Raw genomic sequence first — 23,997 nt, 5'->3', positions numbered from 1 at the left:
ATTTAAATGATCAATCCTGGATAGATTTTAAATTATAGTTTACACCAAATGAAGGCTCACAGTGGAGCTTATCCATAAATCACACAGGACAAACCCATAATGTACTTTAACATGTGAATCACGAGGACAATATTGAACAATGGACAAATACATTTTGGAATTATTTGGAGTTCTAAAAGGACTAATGGAAACAGTCTTGATGTAATCGTCAGCAGGTCAACCCAGGCGGCCCTGCTGATTGATGACCAGAATGTCCCAAAATGATCAACCCCTAAATCTTTTCCGTTCTTTCCGCACTCCCACATTTTCCTACTCGACTGTAGCCTCCATTATAATTCTAGCACCCATCCCCTCCAGAGGTGGATGTTGATAAATGGCCCCCCTTTAATTATTTTTTTAAATACTCTGTTTTCGGAGATCCAGGGGAAGTACATACCAAGACCAATAAAGGAACCAGAGTATAGTTATTGCTGTAGTATATATTGTACAGCTAAATTTCTCTCCCCCACACCTCCTCCGTGTTCAGTGGGAAGGGAAAATATGTTGCGTTTGTAGTAGACTGAACCACCTTGTGATTCTTTTTTTTCTCTGTGTCTCTGTCTCTGTGTCTGTCTGTCTGTCTGTCTCTCTACACCTCTACAGCACATCCATACATGCTTTACAACACACTATGCACAAAGAACACGCTCTGCACCACAAACATTCACCCAATTTTCATGCAAGCAATGATCGAACACAGCCCTTCAGACATCTCAGAAAGGGCTGAATCAAGACAAGAAAAGGCAATGAAAGAGCACTTCACGGGACCTAGGAAAAATGCTCCGCAGCATGGGATGTCACAGGGGGACCTAGGGGGGGGGGGAGGGGGGTGGGGGGCCTGCGCTGAGGTCGACGGCGTCCTCGATGCACGATGCGACATTTTATCACCAGCCATGTACGACGAGTCATGTATGCAAAAACTGGAAGTGCATCATTACGTCGTTAATATTCCAAAAGCTGAAGTTACCTCCATAATATTCAAGCTGATGGTGTCATCTCCATCGCGATTGTAAGCTTTGAAGGCTCCTGCACAAATAATGAATGCGTCAAATGAAATAATGAATGCCGCATAAAGCACACACAACAAATGGATTTGGCGTCACTCGCCGGTTAATGTAAATGTGTGTTCCTGTGTATGGTCCACTCACGGAACATGGCTTCAAGGCGCACAAGGCAGCAGATGAAATTATCAAAGTCGATGCTATTAGACTCGTCAGCATAGCGAAGCCCAATGGCGGAGTACAAGGGATCATTCAGTTGGAAACCTGGCGGCACGATGCAGATTTAGTGAACAAAATAGCCTTTGCACACTAGTTAAGAGAAACAGGTTTTATAAGGTTTCTCCCGCTAGACTATTGTCTTACCGGCGCTACAAATAGCATCTGCAAGCTCCTCACAGGACATGGTACCGGTGCAGTCAACATCATGAGTTTTGTAGACATTCTGCAAAACACAGTGATTAAACGTCAGCAGAGGATGGTCTCCCCACTCATTCCTTCCCCCCCTCACTATGCATACAATTAGTTCAAATTAGGCCTGTGCGATAATGGAAAAACCTACATCACGATAATGGACCTCATTATCACGATTATCGCAATAATATCATGATAATAGAAACAAGACCAAAAGTCTAACAGCGGCGTAGCCAGGCTTGTAAAATATTATAAACCACAAACACACATTATTAGCTTTTCAAACAGTCGCTAATGCTGTTTCTAACATTAAACAAAGAAATTTGGAGGAATCGACATCCATGAGGTAAGTTTTACTTATAGAACTGAGCAAAGATCTACTGTAATATATATACCCCACAAGGTTTGGATATGTGCTCATTTACCAAGCAGCTAACTAGCACTAAGCCAGCCGTTCCTTAACGGTTTTGAATGGAGTGCTTGCTCGAATGTTTAAACCACTTGGCGATCTCTCCACAAGAAACTTGGTAAATGAACACACCCAATGTTCTTTAGACCCGACCATAGATCGACTGTAATCTATATAGCCCAAAGAGGAATGACCCTTTCTGCAGCTCCCGTAGTGAGCGGGTGTACTTATAAATTAAAATGTCGGTCGGTTGAGCAGCCGTCGTAATGACATCATAGACGTAATGACCTAACGGACACAAAACTGCCGCTACTTTAATATGTAGAAGATGATACATTTAAACTTCCGGTACGTTTGCAGTCACTACGAAGGGATTAGTGTTATGATTAGATTTACTATAATATTAACGTTACGTTAGCATTATTTCGAAAATGATATTACTATCAAAAAACCGAGGTGAATTCCTTACTTCCTCGGTTATTAATATTAGTTCCGAACACCGCTTAGATCATTGATCATGAACCATACACCGCTTCAATCCATTAACCTTCCATTCACGACATTGGAATTAAAGTATTATGGTTACATTTACTATATTATTATTATTATCATTATTATTATTATTATTATTATGAAAACGATACACTACTGTATTAAGAAACCTGGGCTTAATTTGTCTGAAGCGGTCCGAAGACGAGTCATAACGCCTAAGGCCTATACGTAGCACCGATGCTTTCGATGTTTGTTTGTTTTTTTTTTGTTTTTTTTTTTTTTTGTATGCAAGATCGAGGCTCGTGAAAGAGCTAACATTCATCATACAAAAATTCAAACCGACACACAAAACACAAAATAAGGGGAGCGGTAGACAAGATGGGGAAAGAGGGGGAAGGACGGACACAAGCACAACATTTGAGAGCATGGACATCGAGAGAACTGTGGGAGGGAGAGGGCTTGGGGGGAGGTGGGACAGGTATAAAACATGCGACACCTTCGGATGTTTGCGGCAAGGACTTCCAGGAAAGAAGTTGGAATTTCAAAAAAGTGTATCTGGGGTGAAAATTAGCGGGGGTAGAAAAGATCAAGGTTTTGGATGGGGGAAGATAAGAGATGGTGGTGAACAGCTGTTTTAAAGACCTGGAGGGAGGATTGGGATTGAAGGGAGTGGGGGAGTTTGAAAAGGGGAATGAAAGAGTGAAGGTGAGCAGAGAGCCTTGATTTTGGCAGTTTAACCATAAGAGGGTTGCTGGCAGATCTTGTGCGACCTGTAGGAATATTTGGGGGACAGAGCACAAAGAAAGCTGGGGGAGCAAGGCCGGAGAGGAATCGGTAGAAGACAGAAAGACCACCAACCTGCCTGCGGTGAGTGAGTGAAAGGCCCTCGGAGTTAGCTTCATTTGATGGTCATTTTAACAATCGGTTTGTTTGCGTTTCACACTGAATGAAAAACGTAAAGGTATAGCATGGTGATTGTGATATACGACAGGTTCGATGATACTGTTATGAATTTGGGTAGTGATATATGTAGAGCAGAGTAGGTCTGAGTAGGTACCATGCTTCGGGATGTCACGGTAAGGAACACTACCTGTAATAAGTTCTTCATGTGTAGGCGTTTTGTCGGTTAAGATGTATGATTGTGAATCTACCAGGAGATTCGAGTGATAGGTAGTGTAGGGATTAAGAACAAGCGTTACGCCTAGGTCCCCCGTTGGTGAAGTGATGCGAGTTGACAAAGTGGAAGACGCAGAAAACATGCTATGATATGATATTTCGTTCACAAGGTTCAGACATACATGGAGGCGGCCATCTTGGATTTTGACGTGGCAACCCAATTTTCAATAGCGTTCTTCCTTGTGCCTAGATACACCCAAACACCAGATTAGAAGTTGGTACTTTGCTTATTTTCCAACATATTTCACTCACAAGGTTCAGACATATATATGGTGTCGGCCATCTTGGAGTTTGACGTGGCGACCCAATTTACAATAGTGGTCTTCCTTATGCCGAGATACACCCACACACCAAATTAGAAGTTGGTACTTCGCTTATTTTTCGAGATATTTCGCTCACAAGTTTCAGACATATATATGGTGGCGGCCATCTTGGATTTTGACGTGGCGACCCAATTTTCAATAGCGTTCTTCCTTATGCCGAGATACACCCACACACCAAATTAGAAGTTGGTACTTCGCTTATTTTTCAAGATATTCATCTCACAAGGTTCAGACATACATGGCGGCGGCCATCTTGGATTTTGACGTGGCGACCCAATTTTCAATAGCGGTCTTCCTGATGCCGAGATACACCCACACACCAAATTAGAAGTTGGTACTTCGCTTATTTTTCAAGATATTCATCTCACAAGGTTCAGACATACATGGCATCAGACATACATGGCGGCGGCCATCTTGGATTTTGATGTGGGTTGCACCCACACACCAAATTCGAATGCGGTCCTTTGCTTACGCACGCACGCCCGCACGCAAACACGCACGCACACACGCACGGACGGACACACGGACGGAGGGGAAAACCATAGTCCCCCTTTCGCTCCGCTGTGCGACGGGGGACAATAAGCCCCTGTGTGTCCTCACCTGGCTAGCCAAACCTCTGTCCATTTTGGCACTGCACACCACTTAGACACTTAGTAAGGACCCCTTAGTACAACACTAATAACGCCCTTCCCCCCCGACATGACCGAGGAAGAAATCAGGCCAGGACACCGCCGATAATGGCTGCCACCATTTACACCTCCGAGAGGCCTATCCACCTCACATAGCACATGCTACAACACAAAGAACAGAGGACGAGAGTGGGAGTGGCGCAGTGGGCGTGCCCCGGGGCGAGCCGGGGGAGGCTCTGATTGGTTGGCAGTGCGTCAATGCTGACGTGACCGGCCGGGAATATTACTGAGTGACGAGCACCATAACCAGAGTTCAGGCAGTGCCAGAGTCCAGAGTTCAAGTGGAGTCGGAGATTTCGAGTTGTGAGGATGAGTTCAGAGTCGAGTTGAGCAGGAGGACTGGCAGACGAGTTGAGTCCCGGTGCGAGTCGAGTGGAGGGAGTTGGACTTTTCGTGGTTGAGAGTTGGCAGTTGAGAGACGAGGTGCGCACGAGTTGGAGTTGAGATCGGAGATCCTGAGACGAGGTGCGCACGAGTTGCAGTTCAGATCGGAGATCCTGAGACGAGTGGGCAGTCCGCAGTTCAGCGCAGTTGCGACAAGTGAGATTCCTGGCCCTGGCAGTTTCGTGAGATCCCTGGTTGCGTTGGCTCGCAGAATCTAGCAGATGCCTGGAAGATTCACTGCCTGAGTTGGCCGTCCCGGTGAGATCCGAGTTGGCTTGTCGACCGTGTATGAGGGTCGACCTCGTGGTGATCGGTGCGTGGTGCTCGGTGCTTTGAAACTTGGAGCGGAGGACCTCGGGTGTGCGGTCGGGGCGAACGGAGCAGTGTTGGACGGCAGCCACCAAGATGACAAAGACAAGCTAAGGCAGCATCCGCGAATACACTTAATAATAATAATAATGCATTTATTTTATATAGCGCTTTTCAGGAAGCCCAAAGACGCTTTGACAGAGTGCAAAACATAATGCATAGCAAAACATAAAGACAATTGCAAAAAAAGAAGAATCAATAGGGAAATATTCAAAGCACAAAGGAGGGAGAAGGAGAGGAGATAGTCAGGGGTTAGATGCTGTGGGTTAAATGTTGAATGCAGTGTTGAACAGGTGGGTCTTGAGTGATGTTTTGAATGTGGTGAGTGAGGAGGAGTCTCTGATGGTGTGAGGTAGCGAGTTCCAGAGGGTGGGAGCAGCGATGGAGAAGGCCCTGTCCCCCCAGGATCTAAATTTGGTCCGGATGGGGGGGGGGGTCAGGAGGTTGGTACCAGCAGAGCGGAGGTTGCGGGTGGGAGTGTGTCTGGAGAGGAGGTCAGCCAGGTAGGATGGGGCCAGGTTATGGAGGGCTTTGTAGGTCAAGAGGAGGATTTTGTACTGGATTCTCTGGGAGATGGGGAGCCAGTGAAGCTTGTAAAGGACGGGGGTGATGTGGTCACGGGTCCGGGAATGGGTGAGTAGACGGGCAGCGGAGTTCTGAATGTATTGGAGTTTATTGGTGATTGTTGAGGGTGAACCATAGAGGAGGCTATTGCAGTAGTCCAGACGGGAAGTGATGAAGGCGTGGATGAGGGTTTCTGCAGCCACGGAGGAGAGGGATGGACGGAGACGGGCGATGTTTTTCAGGTGAAAGAAGGCTGTCTTTGTGATCTGTTTAGTGTATTTGTCGAAGGAGAGGGTTTGGTCAAAGATGATGCCAAGATTCCGGATGTGAGGGGAGGTGGATACTGGGAAACCGTCGATGTTGAGGGCAAAGTTATGGGTGGACTTGGTGAGCGTTTTTGGGCCAATGATGATTATTTCAGATTTATCACAGTTAAGTTTGAGGAAGTTGATTTGAAGCCAGGATTTTATTTCAGTGATGCAGTTTGTCAGGATAGAGTGGGTGGCAGTGGAGATGGACTTGGTGGAGATGAAAAGCTGGATGTCATCGGCGAAGCAGTGGAATTGGAGACCATGACGGCGGATTAAGTGACCGAGGGGGGACAGGTAAAGGATGAAGAGGAGGGGGCCAAGAACTGAACCTTGGGGGACACCTTGGGGGAGGGGAGCAGTGGGGGATTTGCAGTTATTGATGGAGATGAACTGACGTCTGTCAGAGAGGTATGATTTAGTCCAAGAGAGGGCAGTGCCGGTAATGTTAAAGGTGGTTTCAAGTCGGGTGAGGAGGATGGTGTGATCGATGGTGTCAAAGGCGGCGCTGAGGTCGAGGAGGATGAGAATGTTGAGGTTGCCAGCGTCAGAGGAGAGGAGAAGGTCGTTGGTGATTTTGAGGAGAGCAGTTTCAGTACTGTGGTTGGAGCGGAATCCGGATTGGAATGTTTCATACAGGTTATTGGCAGAGAGGTGATGTTTGAGTTGAGTGGCTACAGCGTGTTCCAAAACCTTTGACAGAAAGGGTAGGTTGGAGATGGGTCTGAAGTTATTTAGGGTGTCAGGGTTTAGTCCAGGTTTTTTCAGAATGGGGGTAACAGCAGCAATTTTGAGGGATGGTGGGACGATGCCTGTAGACAGGGAGGAGTTTATTGTTGCAATGATAAGTGGAGAGAGAGCAGGAAGGGAGGCCTTGACAAAGCCGGAGGGGATGGGGTCAAGAGTGCAGGTGGCAGTTTTCATTCCGATGAGGAGTTCAGAGAGGTCAGTAGGGGAGACTGGGGAGAATTGAGACAGGGGATGGCAGGATAAGGGGGGGCAGGTGGTTTGAGGGGGAGCGGGTGCGGCGGTGGTCAAGCTGTTGTAGATGTTTTCAATTTTGCGTTGGAAGAATGAAAGGAAGGAGATGCAGTTGTCTATTGTGAATGACTGGGTGGTGGTGTTCAGGGGGCTGAGGAGTTTGTTTATTGTAGAGAAGAGTGCTTTTGGGTTTCCGGAGCCAGAGTGGATAATTTGAGAGTAGTAGGCGGAGCGGGCGCGGGAGAAGGCATCTTTATAGTGTTGTATGTGGTCCTTGTAGGCCTGGGAGTGAACTGTGAGACCTGTTTTATTGCGGAGTCTTTCAAGTTGGCGAGCACGAGTTTTCATCAGGCGGAGTTCAGGGGTAAACCAGGGAGCAGAATGGGTGAAAGAAACTGTTTTGGTTTTTATAGGCGCAAGTTGGTCAAGGCAGGAGGAGAGAGTGTGGTTGTAGAATGTGGGATAAAAGACGTGTTTGACATAAAAGACACTTGACACTTGACATAAAAGACGTGTTTCTTTGGTATTCATATCCCCTCATCTTGTCTCTGATATCTGTGTGTGTGGGATCCCAAATTAGGCATTAGATTTACCGGCACGTGCTTTTTCCTGTCCTTGCTTTCATTGAATAAACCCTTGTATTATTTTCTATCCCCTGTTAAACCTGTGCCGGATTGAGTCGATTGCCCCGACCGGGTCGGAGTGTTGCAATTAAGCGCTTGCGCAGCCTCCATTTTCCTTCTTCCTCCCACGCGGCCATAGCCGAATCCGTGTTTGGGTAGTTGCCTCCGAATAAGACCGTTTAGGCCATCCGTGACTCTGGTGTTAATCGGAGTTGTGCGACAATACGTTCGGCCTGAATGGCATATAAATCAAAATGGTGGTGTGTGGAGAGTCAGCCACTGCACTGCCGTAATGACATCAGACGTAATCACATCACCCTGTCATGTGACCAGATTCTCAGCTCTGATTGGTATACGTTTGAGGGGACATACATACATACATACATACGGACAAACACCGTTCTAGACGGCTCTGCCCGATGGGCTACGCCGTAAAAAGAAGGAAAAGACATAAAATGTCATAGCCCCCGCCGTGGTTTTAGTAATTTTTCTGTACTGAGTTAAAGGCCATCATTCAGCCATCTTTGGTCAAACAACAAAACAAAATCTTCTGCATATGCATACTCATGTGTTGTCTTTGTGCCAAGTTTGAAGAAAAACGGACCATGCATGTCCGAGAAATTGTTGGAGACACGTTTAAGTAACAAAATAGCCACCAGTCGGCCATCTTGGATCTGATCTCGAAAAGAAATGATGTGCATATGTAAGCTGTCATTCATTATCTGTGTTCCAATTTTGAACAACATCGGCAAATGCCTGCCCGAGAAATGGTTGAGGACATGTTCAACATCGGGTTTTTTTCCAACTAAAATGGCCGCTAGTCGGCCATCTTTAATCGCATCGCGAAACAAAATGATGTGCACATGTATATCATCATGTATTGTCTGTGTGCCAAGTATGAACAAAATCGGTCCATACATCTCTGAGATATCGTTGCAGTCACACAGACGCACGAGACTAAATCCATAAGCCCTGTTTTGGACTAAGTCCAATGTGGGTTAATAATGTAATTAGTGCCTTGAGAACCATGTGGCATACAATAACAATGCACATAAAAACAAACTCAATAGTGTTACGGATTCGTCCCTTCCGCTGTGGTGGTTTTCATCCACTTGAACCCCTTCTGGTTCTATGTAGTATTATTATTATTGGGGTTTAAAGGAAACGGCGATTATGGTTATTGTTGTTTAAAGGAAATGGTTATTGTGGTTAAAAGGTTAAAAGCGCTCATGGAAAACGAGACAGGAAACAGGATCGAGCACCGGACGACGACGATAGAGAAGAGGAAGAAGAAGAGGGGAAGAGGAAGAAGTGGAAAGATGCGTTTGTAGAAGCTCCGTACCTAGCGTGGTCGAGCGTACATCGCGAGTGAACTTTGAGTCCGTGAAAAGAATCGTGCGATTGGTGTTATCGCTGGAGTATTGAAAAAGCCTGCATAGCCAGGTACAGGCGTGAGATTCCGGAGAATCCTCGCCTAGAGGCTGCGGCTCGAGTAAGAGCCGTCCGCCATTTTGGGAACCTCGCGCGTCGTTCGCGGAACACGGTTTGGCGCGTCCGCTGATCTCGCCCTCCTGTGGTTTGCCGGGGATGTGTGTGCGCGACAGCGGCGTTTGAAGAATACGGTGTGGTTCGCCGGTTGAATGGTGAATGTGCACGTTTGGATCGCGTCTTTGGGATTCCTCCTTCCACCGCTAATTTGCTGTTGGTTGGGACCACGTGACGGTCCCCACCTTGCCTACACCTCCTTACGCGCATCATCGCCTCTTCGCAGGGAGCACCATTGAGTTACAGAGACATTGAGGAGTGTTCGGTCATATTCACTGGGAGAGCAGTGAGTTTTATTACTTTAATAGATGGTACCATCTTGAGATATTGATTGTATTGTGGATTGTCGAGAAACAGCGGTCACAGACATACAAACATACAAACATACACACAGAGATTACTGGAATTATAGATAGATGCCTTTGATGTTGAACTTCACGGGCTGACATTGCCTAGAGGTACACACATGCCGCCTCTAAGCTGTCTAGCCTGGGTTTGAATCCCGACCCAGCTATAAACTGTCATCCCGGTGTTTAACAGGCAGGGTGATTCAATGTGTGTGACGTCCTTCGGATGGATGTTAAACTGGGGGGCCCTGTCTGCCAGCATGGGTGGGGTGGACGTTAAAGATCCCACGGTGTCCTCGCAAAGAGTAGGCGAGTATGGCGGCACAAAGACTAGGCAAACTAACTAGGCGAATGTCAGGCCTCGCCAGCGGTTCTTGAATGACTTGGGCCAAGCTTCCCCCAGTCCACCCCACAAGGCGGGATAATAGTGGCCGTTAAAGAACAAAAACTTTGATGTTGAACTTCACGAATAATAAATGCCAAGCAATCCCATGGTGTGCCAAAAATGTAATAAACAAATAAATGAACAAAACAACGTCGCCATGTTTGCCTCTTGTCGCCATGTTTGCCTCTCGTTTGGTCCGTCACGAACGGTGAGAGGAGCAGAACGAGATTACCTCCTTATCCTTGTCCTCCATTTCAAAGCCAAAACTCCAAACACTGAGTACGCTTACCTTCTCGATCTTTAACAAGATGTTACCTTTAGTGCCCAATTTCGTGCACAGCCAAAGCAAATTCAAACGAATCGGCGATTTAAACACCGGCAGCACTTTCAGCAGCTTCATTAATTGGTTGTTTCTTACTTGCGAAAATCGAAGATTTTTCAAATATATCGGTTGGTCTTGTGCGTTATTCTGTCTGTTTGTCTGTCTGACTGTATGTCAGTCGCCTACAGGTCACAATTTTCCAATGATCTTCACGAAACTTCACCAAATGGTAGAGTTGGTCATAAGGAAGAAGCCTATTGTTTTTGGGGTCAAAAGGTCAATAGGTCAACATAGGCCAAAGGTCACAAACAGTCAAATTTCTAAAATCCTCAATTTTCATCCAACTGACTTGAAATTTGAAGAGGATTTGCATATCTGGTCACTGAATTCAACCACCAATTATATTTTAGGTCAGCATAAGCCAACAACTTATTTTATGGATTTCGCATGTATCGTGCTATGCACGACATATATATTGTTTTCATGTTTATTGTTTAATGATATACCATTTAAATTACATCTTGGAGAATATACATTCCATATTAGATCACCTCCTTTATTTTATGGCACTGCATTTAATACAGGTATATCCTTTGAGAGAAACTAAACACATTAACCGCTCAAAGCAGTCAATACGCCGTCAATATCCGGGTTCAAGGTGCGTTCTTCGGTTCTACCGTGCAGCACATATCGCATTAACAAATATGGATCGTCGTTATCGCGATAGTAAATCGAAAGCATGATTATCGCCTATCGCGATGATCGCCCAGCACTAGTTCAAATACATTATTTATTTGGACACAAAACCTAAGCTACAGAAATAACAAGAATAAGGAGTATAAAAATAAAAAATAAAAAAATAAAAAATACTGATACTGATACAAAAATACTGAATAAGGAGTAAAAACAAGAATAAGGAGTATAAAAGATAAAATACTGATATTGCGGTGCTGAGGAAACAACTTGGGACTGGAACAAACAAACGGACGCGTACCTCGGCAAGAGTTAGAGTGAAGGGGTTATCCTGGGTGGTTTTCATTACCATTGCATCAGCCAGTTAAGGCAGGAATTTGGAATTTGTTCATGGTGCCAGCAATAACTTGCTTAAACATTGAAGGACACGGATCTTTAATGGCCACAAACTAATGCTGGCAGATGGGCCACCCAGTTTTAACATCTATCTGAGGGATGGCACAGACACGCTGACGCCTCTCCCCGCACGTGAAACACCAGTATGGTAATTTATAGCTGGTAACCTATACGTGGATGCAAAACATCACATCTCAAAACTTTTGGTGATGAAATTCATTTTTGGACCACAAAGAAGAGGTATAAAAACCTGTCCCCAAAATATCACTTTAAATGGGTCATCTCGAGTTACAAAAAAAATTTGACTGTGGTTGCACTTCAATATATTTCATAGTCAGGCAGAAAAGAGCGACAGTGACATTTGGTACATTTATGTTAGATTAGCAGATTAGCTCAAGTACTGTATTTAAATACAACCCAAGGAAAAGGTATGCTGAATACCTGCCACTCTTTGATCTTGTTCCACAAGATTTTGAACTCTTCAAATCCCAACTTTCCGGTTCCATCAGACTGAAGGTGATCAAGGAAAGACCTGCCTTATCGTTGCATCAAGTGAAATGACTGCCAAGTAATCCAGGTGAAAAGAAAGCTTGATCGATGAGATAAACTTGAGCTCACCTGCTCCCTAGTGGCATTGAAGTGCAGTACAGTCCATTACATTTTTGATCCTTCTGATAGATGATCAAATGCCACAATCATTTTAAATATTTCTCAGACAATTCACAGCATGCTCTAATCATTAGAAATAGCCACAAAGGAAAAAAATGAATATGCTTAAAAATAGCAAAGATATTATGACTCATTCAATACAATGTGGCCAAAAGTCACAGCAATCAATAATATAAAGGCCATCTACATATTCGTATGCAAAGTAAAGAGGTAAAATAGGAAAGCTAAAGTTGAGGGTGGTATAGGGTTTGGGAAAATGGGGGAAGAAAAAGGGAGAAGATATACTAAACATAAGGAACACACTGACCCTAAATGTGACAAAACACTGACGTCATGCACATAAATTAATCAGGGGGTTCAATATGTATTTAGTAACGAGCCATGAATTGAGATTTCCAGTAAATGGTCATGAATATGGTCATGAATAAACAATTTGCAGTATGTTGTCATGATGAGCAAATAAGGGCGCAATCTGGATCGGCGGCTCTCCTTTCATTTATTCATGACCATGAAGGCCTAAATCTCAGTCTGCAAAGACCTCAGTGCAGACGCCATCCTAGTTTGGAGGTGATGTGTCATCAGCATAATTTATGTGCATGACATCAGTGTCGTGTCACATCTAGGGTCAGTGTGCTCCTTACGATTTATTCATTATTCCTGACTGCAAACCTTCTAACTGGGGATCAGCAGGACAGAGACAATGTGCAACATTTGTTGCTAACAGGTTGCGCAGTTCACCACCTTTTACCTCTCGTTGTGAAGTGCTCCATCATTTAAAATCGACCGTAATCTCATTCATCCTTCAATATGTTAAGGAAAAGACCTTCCTCAAGCTCAACTGCTGCCCCAGCGAAACGTTCTCACCAGGTTATAACGCTGGACATGACGATGGGCATAATAAAACGTAATGAGAAGGGCAAGAAACTCACCGTCATCGCCCTTTCATGCTGAGTACATACATACACCTTCAAAATGTTAAGGATTTCGTATTTATTTGGCTAGCAGAAGTACCAGGCCTTTCCGGGTGGGGAGGGGAGGGGGGGCAAGGGGTTGGAGGGGGGGAGGGAAAGGGGAGGGAGGGAAAGGGGAGGGAGGGAAAGGGGAGCAGGGGGGAAAGAGGGGGGAAGGGGGGAGGGGAGGGGGGTAAAGGGAGGGAAAGGGGGGAAAGGGGAGGGGAAGGGAGGCAGGAGAGGAAGGGGGTTCATATATACACAAAGAATTAAGTTAAGCACCCCCCCCGTTTTTTTACAACCTCGCACATTACAAGTTTGTTGTCGTCAAAACAGTGTAATATACCCATGATATTGCTATATTTTCTGGAGAAGTGATATTATGGTCACATAAAAACATAACAATCATGCCGTTTTCAATATTTTATTCTGAATAATTTAAGGTGAAATTTTTTGGGAATTTTAGGCATATTTTCACCTCAATTTAAGTATGGAGCTATAGGTCCATCACGGACAGTGTGGATGACGTTTATGTTTTCTAACGTACAGTCATTGTTCTGAGAAGACCTCTAGCGATCGTTGCGTCAATAACGTGTGGAGGACCCACGTGATCGGATCACTGACTCAACCCTACGTCTCATAGACCCTGTAAGCCGTCGTATGCGTTGCTGTGGCAGGTTGAACCCCCTCGAGCACGTTTGGGACATGTTGGGACGACAAATTGCGAAGATGGTCCCTCCAATAGCCAATCTGGATGAATTGGAACGTGCATTACATCGGGAATGGAACAACCTGCCACAGCAACGCATACGACGGCTTACAGGGTCTATGAGACGTAGGGTTGAGTCAGTGATCCGATCACGTGGGTCCTACACACGTTATTGACGCAAAGATCGCTAGAGGTCTTCTCAGAACAATGACTGTACGTTAGAAAACATAAACGTCATCCACACTGTCCGTGATGGACCTATAGCTCCATACTTAAATTGAGGTGAAAATATGCCTACAATTCCCAAAAAATTTCACCTTAAATTATTCAGAATAAAATATTGAAAACGGCATGATTGTTATGTTTTTATGTGACCATAATATCACTTCTCCAGAAAATATAGCAATATCATGGGTATATTACACTGTTTTGACGACAACAAACTTGTAATGTGCGAGGTTGTAAAAAAACGGGGGGGGTGCTTAACTTAATTCTTTGTGTATATATGCTGGTGGGGAATGTGGCGTTCATCACGTTTCTGAGTTAAGTGTGTTGCCGATCAGGATTTTAGAACATGCCGTACTACCAACTTCGTACACTTCCAGAATTGTTCGATTTATTTGTATTCAAATGTCTGGTGATTGTTTTGTATTTATTTATGCGAATGTGTACTTGTATATAACTGTCATTAATTTAAAAAGCCTTCGGCACTATCAAGTGTTTTTTATTATCATTTTTTTATTCCAAAAAAAAACGAACTTTAAAAAAAAAAAAAAATCTTTTTGCCTAAAACACTCCCAGGCACTCACTGATGAACCTCTGAAAGTTTGATGAAGATCTGTTCAGCCATCTCTGAATAAAACGCGGACACAAAAACTGGACACTGACGGACGGACGGGCGCGCGCGTGCGCGCGCACACACACACACACACACACACACACACACACACACACACACACACACACACACACACACACACACACACACACACACACACACACACACACACACACACACACACACACACACACACACACACACACACACACACACACACACACACACACACACACACACACACACACACACATAGAAGATTATCTCGGATTTGTTAATGCAAATGTCTTTCATTTTTGATTTTTGTTCGTGTTGTTTGTAACAGTATTTTTCTTACATTGTAGTGAAAGAAAAGATTACGTAAGGGAGGCCAAATTTTTTTTTAGGTTAAAGTAAATGGGAACACCTCTCCTATTCTTTATCTTTAAAATATTGGGGAAAGCGTTTGCGGTTTACGTTCCATTCTCCAGGAAAGCATCGCTTTCGTAAATCGAGGGACACCTCTATAACATTCATTTGGGGCCTTATTTGATTTCAGAACAATAATGACCAAGAGAGATCTAACTTGGAAAGGAAGGGCTCAGATCAGAGGTTAGCAAACATTCTATCTTCTGTTAAATGTATTTTCAAATCTAACATTTGAAACGAGCAGAATGCACACTGTATGGGATTTCCTCCACAAAACAGAGTACAAAGGATCATGAACAGTCAGTACAGTACGAACATGATCCGACCCGCCAACAGATTTTGAAATAAACAAGCCAATGCCCAAAGAACTATCATCAGAAGGATGCAAATATGTAAAAACATTTTATCTTGTTGCGATGTGGAACAACTAAAATATGTTAAAAGGCTGAAGAAAGTGACTACACCATGCACTCTTCTATAAGGACTCATGCAGATCATGGAAAAAACAAGGATACGTCCATAAGTGCCACCATGCTACGAGTTGACTCAAGACTAAAGCCGTCAGTCTTCAGGTCTTCGTCTGCAAATAGACACAAGGAGGAGGCTTAGTAGGGATACAGTACCTCATTAACCATTTACTGAACATCTCATGCAACTTTTCTACAAACCTCATTGCCTTCACTTTCTTATCCTCAATTGTAGGCAAAGATCATGTTTTAACAGCACAACAACTGGAATCACTTGTTTGACGTTCTCATGAAGACTCCAGTTTTATATTGGTGGGATCCCTGGTTCAAATCCCATGTATTATATTAAATTGCCCATTGTCTCCGTGCGTCTTTCCCCCCACATGTAATCTATCTATAATTCCAGTAATCTCTGTCTGTCTGTACGTTTGTTTGTCTGTGACCGCTGTTTCTCGACAACCACGGGTCCGATATACTTTTAACTTGCCAGGTATATTGCTGGGGACCCGAGGATGTGCCTTTTCAAGGTTTCATATTAATCGGACAATTACTTACCGAGCTATGTCCAAAAAACGATTCAACCAATCAGAGAGCAGCGAACGATCGCGTGTGCCGAACGTGGCGGGCACACTCTGCCTCGGATGGCACATTTGAGAGCGTATTCATTTATTTCACGTTTGCAAACTATGTTGCCGTTAAACTATGTTTTACAACTAATAAAAACGAATTTGCGATTCATTCGCTTTCCTGCGCGTTTGTGCACGCGATGGCGATTTCTTTACCAAACTCCGGAAGCCGTTCGCTTTGGACCAAACCATTGCATGTAAATAGAGGGGGGGGATTGTCACCACTCGCAAGCCGTTCGCTTTGGACCAAACCATTTCATGTAAATAGAGGGGGGGGATATAATTTTAGATATAGATATAGTACGGGCATGCCCTAGTTTATTACAAAAAGGAGAAGCAACTGTGTGTGTGTGTGTGTATATATATATATATGTGTGTGTGTGTGTGTGTGTGTGTGTGTGTGTGTGTGTGTGTGTGTGTGTGTGTGTGTGTGTGTTCGGTGCCCAGCTGATGATCCATGCAGTCGGGAAACTAGTCAGTTGCTTACGGGTTAAGGTTCTTGCTTTAGGTGGAGGAACTATGTTTGAGGTTTACAATTTAAATAAAGTTGAATATGGGATGTTGTAAAATTAACATCATTTACAACAATCCTTTAAATTATTTAAGTTTAGGAACAACCGATACTGTACAATTAATTGAGTGTGTGTGTGTGTGTGTGTGTGTGTGTGTGTGTGTGTGTGTGTGTGTGTGTGTGTGTGTGTGTGTGTGTGTGTGTGTGTGTGTGTGTGTGTGTGTGTGTGTGTGTGTGTGTGTGAATGAAAAAGGGATCGAATTTTTTTTTTTTTTTTTTTTTGTATACAAGATCGAGGCTCGTGAAAGAGCTAACATTAATCACACAAAAAGACAAACCGACACACAAAACCGACACACAAAACAAAAAACAAGGGGAGTGGCAGACAAGATGGGGAGAGAGGGGGAAGGACACAAAAGAGAGGGGGAAGAGGGGGAAGGACAGAAACACAACATTTGAGAGCAGGGACATCGGGAGGACTTGGGGGGAGGTGGGAGAGGAATAAAACATATGAACACTGCAAGGACTCTGGGGTGAATTACCGGGGGTAGAAAAGATCAAGGTTTTCGATGGGGGAAGATAAGAGATGGTGGTGAACAGCTGTTTTAAAGACCTGGAGGGAGGAGTGGGATTGAAGGGAGTGGGGGAGTTTGTTCCAGAGGCGGGAGAAAAGGGGAATGAAAGAGTGAAGGTGAGCAGAGAGCCTAGACTTTGGCAGTTTAACCATAAGAGGGTTGCAGGCAGATCTTGTGCGACCTGAAGGAATATTGGGGGGACAGAGCACAGAGAGAGCTGGGGGAGCAAGGCCGGAGAGGAGTCGGTAGAAGACAGAAAGACCACCAACCTGCCTGCGGTGAGTGAGTGAAAGGCCCTCGGTGTTGACTACATCGCAGGAGATTCCAATGATTCTGAAAGCTTTGGCCTCAACAGCGTGAAGCCGAGCAAGGTGTGAGGCAGGAGCACCAGCCCAGAGGGGGGAACAGTATTCCATTGAGCTGCGGATGAAAGCCTTGTATGTGGTGAGGAGCTCAGGTGTGCCAAGGAAGGACTTCGCACGACGGAGGATGCCCAGTCGGCGACTGGCTTTGGAGGCCAGCTTGGAAATGTGGTTTTCCCAAGAAAGATCATGGCAGATAGTGAGACCCAAAAGCTTGAGCGACAGAACTTCTTGGAGAGGATTGTTGAGAAAGTAGATGGGAGGGTTGTCCAGTCGGTCCTTTCGGAGAGACATTGTAAGAGTGTGAGATTTGTCAGGATTGAAAGACATGTTCCACTTGTTTGACCAGTCTGTGATTTTGTCCAGGTCTGCAGAAAGTGAGGAGGCTGCAGACTGCCGATCTGAGGGATGAGGAATGGAGCGACAGAGAGTAGAGTCGTCAGCAAAGAGATAGAGAGGATTTTCAAGAGAGTCAGAGAGATCATTGATGAAGACCAGAAAAAGCACAGGGCCCAGAACACTACCTTGAGGAACTCCAGCCTGAACAGGAAGAGGAGATGAGAGAAACCCATTCAGGGCCACACGTTGACTACGACCAGAGAGGAAGTCCGCCAGCCATGCGTGGAGCTTTCCATGGATACCAAAGGAGGAGAGTTTGGTGAGCAGAGCAGGGTGCCAGACCGTATCGAAGGCACGTGAAATGTCAAGGGAGACAGCTCTAATTTCCTGTTTGGCGTTGAGGACCTCCATCCATTGTTGAGAAAGCAGAAGCAGCATGTCCAGAGTAGAGTGACCAGGTCTGAAACCAAATTGATGATCAGAGATCAAGCCATTGGAGAAGAGGAAAGATTTAATATCTGAAGCAATGATGGATTCCATGACTTTGCTGATAATTGTGATTGTAAGGAACAGAAATGAAAAAACGAGATGTGTGTGTGTGTGTGTGTGTGTGTGTGTGTGTGTGTGTGTGTGTGTGTGTGTGTGTGTGTGTGTGTGTGTGTAATGTTTTTTGTGAAGTTCTACTGGCGATTTCTGATGTGGCATGTGATACACTGATAAGATCATCATAATATCCTGAGTGGATTAGGCTAATTCACTACAAAGAATCCGGAAGAATTCCCATGTTTATAAACGCACGCCATGTTAAGGCGTATAGATCAGTATAATAGGTCCTTCCATGGCATGCATTCCAATTACAAAATAAATAACAAAACGAATGATAAAATTGCAACACAGCATTGAGTAATTAATACTGGAGCTTCCCGATGTGGAATGTGATACACCCAAATGATCGTCATGATCTCCTGAGTTGATAATTAACTACAAATAATCCGGAAGAATGCCCATGTTTTGAAACGCATGCCAGGTTAAGGTGTATGAAGCAGTTTAATAGGTCCTTCCATGGCATGGCATTCTAATTCCCCAAAAAAATAAAAATAATGATAACATTGTAACAAGGCATATATTAATTAATACTAATAATAGTAACCACGATAATCATACGAGTACAATTTGGCAATAATAATAGGAACGAATGTACGTATAATCCCCTTTCCCCCACCCTGGTCCAAGCACATCTGGGCTTTGAGAAAGACAAGCTAATACTCAAGCAGTACAGCAGGCAGGTATGCCAAAAGGCCGTGAAGAGCAATGAAAATTTGGTCCAATGGACCAACGGGCCCACTAGTTATTCTAAAGGTTTCCTCATGCTGTCGTCGAAAAATAAAAATCGTACTGTTGGAAAGCTAATGATCAATATACTTGGAACAAAAAATGATGTCCGTTTAATTTTAACACATACCTCATTAATACCACCAGGCTGAACAGTTTATGTTTTGGACCCCCTTGATATAGCCCTTGATCCAGACCCCCAAATTTTTTCAACCGGTATCAGTCACATGGAGCAAGGCTATCTGTGAACCTTAGTAAGACTAGGGTCCCTAGAGATGGAAAATATGTGATAGTAGTGTGTAGCTCTTGGCCTTCTCTGTTTTGTCACTCGATATACAATCCTACCCCTAAGGTTACTGGTTGCAGATTTTTCATCCAAAATGTATCGGGTCATTGTCAGTTTACGGTGTATAAATAATGTATGCAAGTATTTTCACCAAAGCTTTGTATCTTGTTGGCGAGGATATTAAAGTCCTCATTCCCGGTGTGTACCCCGGTTTAGAATAGGTACACCGTTTCCCTGCGCATCGTTAGAGGCGACTAAGGGTTGGCGTCAGGAAGGGCATCCGGCCATAAAAACATTGCCTCAAAAAGGGAACCATGATCGTCATGGGGCCCACAAGGCTAACCCCCACTCTAGTGGGGAAAATGGCCTTAAAACGATCATTCATTCATTCATTCATTCATTTTCATATATAATGGTATAAAATTTTGCACCAGTGATAAACATAATGGCCAGAATGAACTTTCAAATGTGATAGAAATAAGTGCCCAAACCTGCTCAAAATGAGGTTTTTTTCAATCATACAATTTTACATGTAATTATTTAAAGACATTATGCACCCAAATAGCATCATTCATCAATAATTTGTCCCACGAGCCTTTTCCCAACATTTTGATACCATTTGCAATCTTATGTGACGTATGTTGACAAGTATGTGCACCATTTTATACACTAACCCTCAAATTATGATTCTCACCAATTTTGTGACTGAAATTGGAATGCGACACAGATGGCAATATTGATTCAAAAATTATTAAAAGTTTGGTGACCCAATGACTTTTGACGAGAGTTACAAAGGTGGTAATTCCAACCACAATATTATGCTACTCATACATTGGTGCTGTGACCAGAGTATTCCCAGAAAATGATCGTTATTCGTGTAAGTTATACACTCACGATTGCCGATGACTTTGTTCAAAATATTCTGCAGTTCTGCAGCACTGATTTCCATGTCCTGCATACATTAGGGCACAATACAAAGAACGAGGGACGGCATTGTATAGAGAGGAGCAAATGAAGGCGCAAGATGACATAATGCATTTGAAAGAAAATTTATGATAAAGTGCCAAGCAGTTGATGGCAAACGATGATCATTTGATTACTTCTACCAGAAAAACATTCAGAGGTTGAGATTTAAAAATAAATTTCACCTCTCCTGCCAGCTTCTTGAAGATCATTCTGAAATGTTCGTCTTCACTCGCTGAAATTGGGCGTCGGTGTGCCTCCTGCGCTTCTGGCTGCTCACAAACAAAAGATTGATGTTTGGTGATTAGGGATCGTATATTGCTCCAGATTTCCAGGAAGGAAAATGGTTAGTTTGATTTTTTTTTTTTTTTTAAACAAACCATACATTAAGTAAACAGATAGTGCTCCTCTTATGGAAACAGAAATAAAGCTGAACATCATGTGGTCAATGACATCAACATCATGTACATTTTTGTTTTTGTGCAAAAAACAAAACTAGATATCTGCGATCACAAAGCAATCAGTAAACCAAGGGAGGCTTACCCTTGGCCATCACCATCCAATGATGGCCATATTTTTTTCAGACCACCATATGACCATGACGTTCAACATTTAGAGATAGAGTGTAATAGTCTAGTAGGAAGACTAGGTCCCCCTGCACCCCCCGGAGATATACTTCTAATCAGTGTTTCTAGATTGGAAAAAATGTGTAGAAAATGACTAGCTATGGCCCCAAGCTGAAAAAATGTCCCACATACCATTTTTATGCAAATTACTGCTGCCATTATCAAAAAAACGATTTTTGACATATCTCAGCCAATATTGCAGATAATTGAAAAATGAAGGTGTCTAGACCCATGTTTTGAAGGGCATAGATCATGATAGAACTATTCATAACATGATTACATGTGTCTATGGTATACTAGTATGCTAATTAGTGCTTTATTTACAAAATAATCACAGTTTTACGAAATAATAGACTCATATTAAGGTCCGTCTACACAGACGTTAACACAAAGTTTTATTTTTCTAAATATTACAACTGTCAAAATAGTCCTAGCACTCAATGTGACCACTCTTCTCTTGCTTGTTTTAGATAAACATCATTAGCATTAGTGATTCTACACTGAGTCAGTCATCATCATTTTCATCGAAATCGTCAGAGTCAAACTCTTCTTCTCCTTCCTCTTCCTCCTCCTCTTCGTGCTCTCCTGTGTTCAGAAGATCCACCAGTGAGGTTGGTAGGATGGGACCACTGGACCACATTGGTTTCAACAGTCCTTCATCAGTCCTTATCCATCCTTGCTCCTCATAAGGTTTTGGCTTTTCGATGATAGGTTGATCGGCTCTTTTGTACAATGCTACGCGGTGGTTCACACGCTGGATGTGCGGCTTCAGGGCAGACTGGCATGGAGGAAGGCGAGCCAGATCAACCTTGGACTTGGATGTGAGGGTCTTGTCCTCTCCCACCATTTTTCGTAGCAGCTTGGCACGGACAATGTCCACTGATGACTCGCGACTCTGGCCGTACATCACACAGGTGAATTTTTCTAACTGCCTCTCCACCTCAGGGTTGGCATCCCAGTTGTCACCCAGTTCACCGAATGCCCTGTGAAACCTGGGATTCTTCTCCAGCTTTTTCAAGGGCCCGACTTTTCCCTTCCCTTTGAAGGCACTGGTGCAGTCTTCTCCGCTGAACACATAGTACCCCAGGAGAGTGGCACAGTAGTCCTCTCCCAGGGATTCTGCCAGCTCAGAGACGTTGACAAGTTGGCGATGCTTCCCTGACCCTGTATCCAGGTACACCGTCAGCTTGATGTTGTGGGCATGGTGGAGCAGGATCAGGAGGATGTCTGTGTCCGGTGTTCTGACTACAGCGTTCTTGTATCCGATGGTAGCAGCATGATGGAGGTACAGAACCACCCTGGTATCAGTCTCTTCCTGGTTGCTGTAGATCGTGGGGAGGTATTGATGGTAGGTAGCATTCGGTCCTTGCTGCTCTCGAACCCGGGCTTGACCTCCTGCACCATGATTCCTCCAGCACTGTTTACAATGTTGCTGCCGTGCACACTGGTAGTGGTTTTATTCAAGTTGTCCCACTCACAGTGGAATACAAGGTTGCCCTCTCCTGTCACAATTTGTGGTGTACGATAAGTTGAGACTTCATCCAGGACCTTGGCGAGAGCAGTTTCCAACTCCAAGGCGAAATCGTAGCTCTCAGAGTGTCCAAGCCTGTGTAGTATTGTGGTGAGCTGTTTGCTTCGGAACAGGTGCCTTACAGTCACACAGAGGAGAATGTGCTTTGGTAACTTCCATTTTCCATCTGACACTGCACGGCACAGATCTTGTCCAATGGAGAAGACCAGACGCTTCACCTTTTCTGTCTCGATGCCCTCCTTGCCAGTCATTAGCACGCTGAGAAAGCGGACAAGGTCTGGAGGTAGGATGTCTTCAGGATTGAGCTCCATGTCTTCAGCTGTTGGTGGCCATGGTTGGTCTTTACACTCTCTGAAAGCCTGTAGAATACCCTGGCGAAGTTGGAGGGCAACATTTTGGTTCTTGTTTGTGCTTCCGAGTGTGAATGCTCGTGCGAGAGCATTGGAAACTGTTATGTTTGAGCTGTGCACAAGCCAGAAAGAAATGACATCACATTTGTCATGATCAACCTTCGTGAAGTGGATATGCTCCTTGATTGGGTCATTCTGTAGGCGTTTCAGTAGTTTCTCTGACCGATAATTTGAGTTCTCATATCCATTCAGTTTCAGTTCCTCGACATAGAGCAAGCGCAAGGAAGAAAGCTGTAGAACTTTATTCTGCTGGATGACCTGGGTTTGAATGTGTTCCAGTACTGAGTTGAATGCCTTTTCATGGGCGGCTGACATGCAAGCCTGCTCCTTTGGTGCTTCGGCTCTGTGAATCGCACGCTCATAGTTGTAGAATGCTGTGCGGAAAGCTTTAAAACATGACGGATGGTGTTTGGCCTCACATGCAAAGAGGTCTTTGTTTTTCACCTTTCGATGGAGTCGATAGAGACCCATTTTCTCAGCCCGTGTTTCGATTTGCTCCCATGCATTTTCTTTGTTTTTAAAGGATGGGAAGGTTGTAGGCCTCTCAGTATTGCGATGAGCATCTTTGGTCTCAACTTTCTCACAAAATATACACTCTGGCGGGAAGATGGGTTCAGCAGAACCTCCTGGTTTACGAGGAGAGTGATGCCATGATGAGGTTGATGGCCCTGGTTCTGTATCATCTCCCAGACGATGAAAGTGGCGGACAAAGTGCTTATAACACTTGCTGTGATATCCTACTCTTTCTAGGTCATCAGGAAGAGTTGCCGGGATCTGATCACATACTGATTGCATACGACATGGGGAGTCATGCGGTTGGTTGAGACGTCTATCCCGGATCTTTTGAAGCAGTTGCAGTTTTTCTGAAGCAGATCCTTTAATTTTACGGAGGGGCGTGAAATCCCCATGATCAGACATGGATGGTACATGAAGGATGC

General features: G+C 44.3%; 1 protein-coding gene across 1 annotated transcript in view; it reads right to left on the bottom strand.

Annotated features, from left to right (window-relative positions):
• LOC137413867 (calpain small subunit 1) overlaps positions 1-23,997 on the bottom strand; it is an 84,766-nt gene that overhangs the window by 22,010 nt on the left and 38,759 nt on the right. The window contains exons 3-9 of the mRNA XM_068099306.2: positions 20,678-20,764; positions 20,424-20,481; positions 15,547-15,611; positions 11,899-11,967; positions 1,404-1,482; positions 1,188-1,304; positions 1,007-1,065 (exon numbers count right to left, since the gene is read on the bottom strand). Coding sequence (XP_067955407.1) covers positions 1,007-1,065; positions 1,188-1,304; positions 1,404-1,482; positions 11,899-11,967; positions 15,547-15,611; positions 20,424-20,481; positions 20,678-20,764 — 534 coding nt within the window. The remainder of the gene's footprint in view (positions 1-1,006; positions 1,066-1,187; positions 1,305-1,403; positions 1,483-11,898; positions 11,968-15,546; positions 15,612-20,423; positions 20,482-20,677; positions 20,765-23,997) is intronic.

This window comes from Myxine glutinosa, chromosome 11, assembly GCF_964187855.1.
Source record: "Myxine glutinosa chromosome 11, kmMyxGlut1.1, whole genome shotgun sequence".
Lineage (NCBI taxonomy): Eukaryota > Metazoa > Chordata > Myxini > Myxiniformes > Myxinidae > Myxine > Myxine glutinosa.
Note: the sequence above shows the minus strand (reverse complement) of the source record. Positions and strands in the feature narration are given on the sequence as shown.